At 33.2% G+C, this 4,643-nt stretch overlaps 1 protein-coding gene across 1 annotated transcript; it reads left to right on the plus strand.

Moving 5' to 3' along the window:
* The first annotated feature begins 1,942 nt into the window (after window positions 1-1,942).
* On the plus strand, window positions 1,943-3,374 carry LOC120777768. Its single transcript, XM_040109278.1, has 2 exons — window positions 1,943-2,016; window positions 3,018-3,374. Exons 1-2 carry the CDS (start codon window positions 2,007-2,009, stop codon window positions 3,287-3,289), a joined length of 282 nt encoding a protein of 93 aa, XP_039965212.1. The 5' UTR covers window positions 1,943-2,006; the 3' UTR covers window positions 3,290-3,374.
* The last annotated feature ends 1,269 nt before the right edge of the window (window positions 3,375-4,643 follow it).

Genomic DNA, 4,643 nt, shown 5'->3' on the forward strand with positions numbered 1-4,643 from the left:
CTGAGTATCCCCTTCATTTCCTCTCAAATGATTCTTAACTGGCGTTGATACATCAGTAATCTACTATATACGAGTAATCTACAGATATTGTTGCGCTATTCTGCTTCGTAGAAATACGAATTATGCAACTCGTGCTGACAAAAGTTACTTTTTCCTCACATTTACAGCGGTCTTAAATAATAACAATTTGCAAATTTATGGAAGACTCGTAAGAAGATAACAGAGTGGTAATTCGATGTGACAATTTTGTGTAATATTTAAATAAAATAAATCATATTTGTTGCTATATTGCTTATAATGTTATCACTTTCAAGAATTGCGCCGTGGTTTACGAGTGTACGGGATCCCGAATGTGAAAAAAAATTACTTATTAACAAGTATAATAATAATAAAATGATATTTAAAAATAGTTTTGAACTGACGGGACTACTTTTTCAAAATCCCGAAATTTCGGGATCTGGAAAAATTTTACAAAGCTGAATTTTTAATGCAGTGAAAACTAAACATAATACCGAGCCAACGGAACGAAAATTTCGGGATTTACCAAAGTTTAACAAATTTAAGAATTTTGACATGCATTCTGAGTACACGGGATCCCGAATGCAAAAATATTAAAAATATGTTCGAATATACTTATTAGCAAGCATAAACATAATACAGTCATATTCAGGCATAGTAATGAATTCACGGTATAACTTTTTTCTTAATCCCGAATTTTCGGGATTTGCAAAACTTGTACAAAGCTTAATTATTTAACACAGTGTTAATTTAACATAAGCCTGAACTAACGGAACTATTTTCTTCCAAAATCCCGAAATTTCGGGATTTATAAAACTTGTACCAAATTTATTACTTTTAATTGATTGCTGAGCGCATCTAACTCGCTTCACTTTGTCTTAATTAGTTACGAAAACTATTAAGCTTAGAATATTGGTATAAATGTAAGAATATTTCCTCATCGCTAAACTATTTGTACGTGTATTTGTGCCTAGTAATGTATAAGCGTATAAATTTAAAAATAAAGTATACAAGCTAATTAGCATATAACACAGCTTTGGGACATATCCGCTCCGGCGTTTTGTGGCCTTGTGGCAAACTGTCCAGTGGCTACGACTGCAGACAGAACGTCTATTTTCCGCGCGCCCTGCCCCCCTCTCTCTCTCCCTCTCCCGATTAGCGCGTACAAAGCGTACTGCCTGTGGCCCATTTGTGTTAACAGCTTATTGACTTGCTACTAACTGTTTGACTAATAACCAGCAATCGCGCGCACTATCAATTATCGATTACCAACAACTACTGAATAATTGCTAATGAGCAGAGATAACGCACGAAACAGTACGCCATGAAAGTGTGCATACAACGGCATAAGAGCTAAGTATTGCTGGCAAAATGAAGACGATTACTATAATTGGTCAATCGATTGTTGTTTCCGTTTGCTAATTGATTTTACAATAAATCCTAATTGTGTGTATTTGAGTGTATAGCGACACTTATGTGTTTGGATTGTGAAAAGAACGGTATAGAATTTAGTAGTGAAAAGCACTTGCAAGCAATTTGTGTAAAAAATTGTTTGCAGTGTATAATTCATGCCTCAAGGCTGAAGAATTTTGCTAACATGTCTTCTTTGTTTCTCACACTCGTTTTCCCTTCATGACTTATCAGCAATAAAAACAAATATTGTCAGTAGAAAATTAATAGATAAAGTTTGTGGTTGCAATTTCTAATTGCAGTGGGTGAAATTAGCGAAATAAGATGTTGGAAAAAATAGTAAAAATAATTTTAGAGTTTGCTGATAACAGATATTTTCATTATTGCAAAAAAACGCAATTTCGCGAATTCACTTTGTTCAACATGCCTCCCTACACGCCTTTTCTAATCGATAGAGGTTCCATTGGTGTCTAGTGCGCAAAATTTCCTATAAAAAGGGCGGCAATGCAACAGATTGTCACTCGTCGCAATTCTCGCTTTCAAAGACTTTGCTCGCTCAAAAAAACTAAATCAGTAAAATGAAGTTCGGTAAGTTTGAAGATTTTGCGGAAAAGTGAAATATTTTGTGGAAAAACTTGCTTAGAGTGTAGTGAAAATTTTTCTATAAAAAAATTTTATTTTGCAAAAAAAAAATAATTTAAAATTTTTTATCAAAAAGACGTAAAATTGTTTTAATAATATTAAAACCCATATAAAAAATATTTTTAACAAAAAAATTTTAAAAATAATATTTTTTACCAAAAAAAACAAAATAAACCGAAATATTTTCAACACAAAAAATCATAGAAGAAAGAAATTTTACAAAAAAAAACTATACATAAAAATATTTTTAACAAAAAAATCATTAAAAAAATATATAAAACAAAATCTTTTTAACAAAAATTATACATAAGCAAAACTTTTTCATAAAATAAAATACAAAATATTTTTAACAAAAAAAAATAAACAAAATTATTTTTAGTCAAAAAAGTATATAAACCAAAATTTTCTTAGCAAAAAAATTTTATAAAAAAAATTGTTCAATCATAAAAACTCATAAAAAAGTATTTTCAACAAAAAAAATTTATACAAAAATTATAACAAATATATTTAGATCGGAAGAGCAAAAAATAATTTAATTTCAGTTCACTAACTTAATATTTTATATTAAAAAATTATTTTTTTATATTAAAAGGCTATTGAAAAATCACAAATGTTTTTTAAATATACATACAAATTTATTATTAATAAAAATGAGCAGAAAAAAATGTTTAAAATATTGGGAAAAAAAAATTAATGCAAAAGCAAAAATAATAAAATTAAAAAAAATTATTACTAAAATTTAAAGTTAAAAAATATAAATATTTTTTTATTCAAAAATATATATATATCTTTATAAAAAAATGTTTTCATATTTTTATTTACATTTTTTATATTAAAAAAAAATATATATTAAGAAAAAAAATTATATAAAAATATATATTTTTATAAAAAAAAAAATTAGAATTACTAAATTCAAATATATTAATTCCATTTCATTATCCCAACAGTGTACGTACTCGCCTTCGTCACCTTGGCTTACGCTGTCGCAGTTATAGCTGACTGTGATCCCAATGGTAGCGGAGAACCTACTTGCAATTCATCAAACGAGGGCGCTATTTCACGTAACTTCTGGGATCCAACACACTACTGGCAATGTAAAGATGGCAAAGCTATACAAGTTGCATGCGAAATCCTAACTGGCTACTCGACCTCTGCTGGTAAATGCGTACCATGGAAGGAATGGGATTGGACTGATCCATGCGCTGCAGCAAGTGCCTAATTACATTTGGCAACGATAGACTTAATGGATTGATATATTGTTCAGCTCAACTCAATAAACTATGTACATAAACACAGGCTAGTTATGTGAGAGTTTTTCTGTATCTCTTTCCCTCGCTGCATCGTCTGTATCGCTCCGTCTCTCTCTGTGTTGTTGTGGCACAAAAGTTGCTTTAAAAATTATAATATTTCGAGTCCTTATTTGGCTACTTCTTGGTTCGATATATAGAACAGAACTGGGGAAGAGAAATTCATAGACACTGTTGTAACCCGTTGAATACCCAAAGATTTATGGCTCTAGCGAAAGTAAAAGAGCTCAAAAGGAGTTAGGCTTTAAAAAATACTGCTTACGCTTAGTGGGTCAGAACCGAAGGGTGGTGCGAACGCTGAATTTTTGTCTCCTCGTTAAAGGAGAACGAGGGCAACGGGTTGACTGACTCTATCCTACGGGCTTGTTTATTTGGGAGATGTAGTTTTGATCAATCTTTCGTCGACACATCAGTTCTTAGTCTTCTGAAGACCGCAGTGCATCCTCCGGTGCATGCGAGGTATAAGAACCTTCGCCTTCGGAATAGATGGCGTGCAACTGCAGTCCTCTATTTACAGAACGGTTCCCACACACAAGCCTTAAAGCTTCGCGGCCGCTTCCTTCACCCATAGTAGTGAAGAGTTGAGCTCCCATTTTAGCACCTCGACGCCACTGCCCGGGTCTCCAGTCAGTCTTGCGAAGAGTGAATCCAGCAGTTTCAACTCTCCATTTCTTCCCCAGACAACTTCACACAGCTCTGAGCCTCAGCGCAAAATATCGCTTGTCGCCTTCAATTCTATCCACTTAGTCATTCTTCGTTATTTGTAGCGAGGCGACTGTAAACAGCAAAAACAAACCAAAACAAATTTCGCTGCAAAAAAACAGCAAGTACAATTCTAACAACTGCAACAACAGCAATAAGAAAAATGTAACAAACATTCTTGTTTTCGCATATCAAGATCATTTTTGTTTTCAATGTTGACTCTTAACACCTTTGGAGGTAAAGAATTCGAATTGGTCGCGCATTTGACGGGCCCAGGCGCACACTGCAGCCGAACAACCGTTAGCGACAAAACTTAACTGGCGAGCAAGCATTGCAACTGATCTGTTGGCGTTGATAGCGAGGACACGTCGAGTGTGGTGTGGTGAACATTATTTGTAGACACTGTTCGTTTGTGTCTTTTTTTTCTTTTATTTTTGCAGGAATTCAGGTGTTTATGGGTGTTCTCCCGCGCTTTTGAGCATACAATATGCTGAACTGCATATCCGGAGCACAGATCTACAAGCGCTCATACATAGTTTTTCATGTAACGAAGTAACCCATTTT

This window comes from Bactrocera tryoni, chromosome 5 (genome assembly GCF_016617805.1).
Source record: "Bactrocera tryoni isolate S06 chromosome 5, CSIRO_BtryS06_freeze2, whole genome shotgun sequence".
NCBI classification, from domain to species: Eukaryota; Metazoa; Arthropoda; class Insecta; order Diptera; family Tephritidae; genus Bactrocera; species Bactrocera tryoni.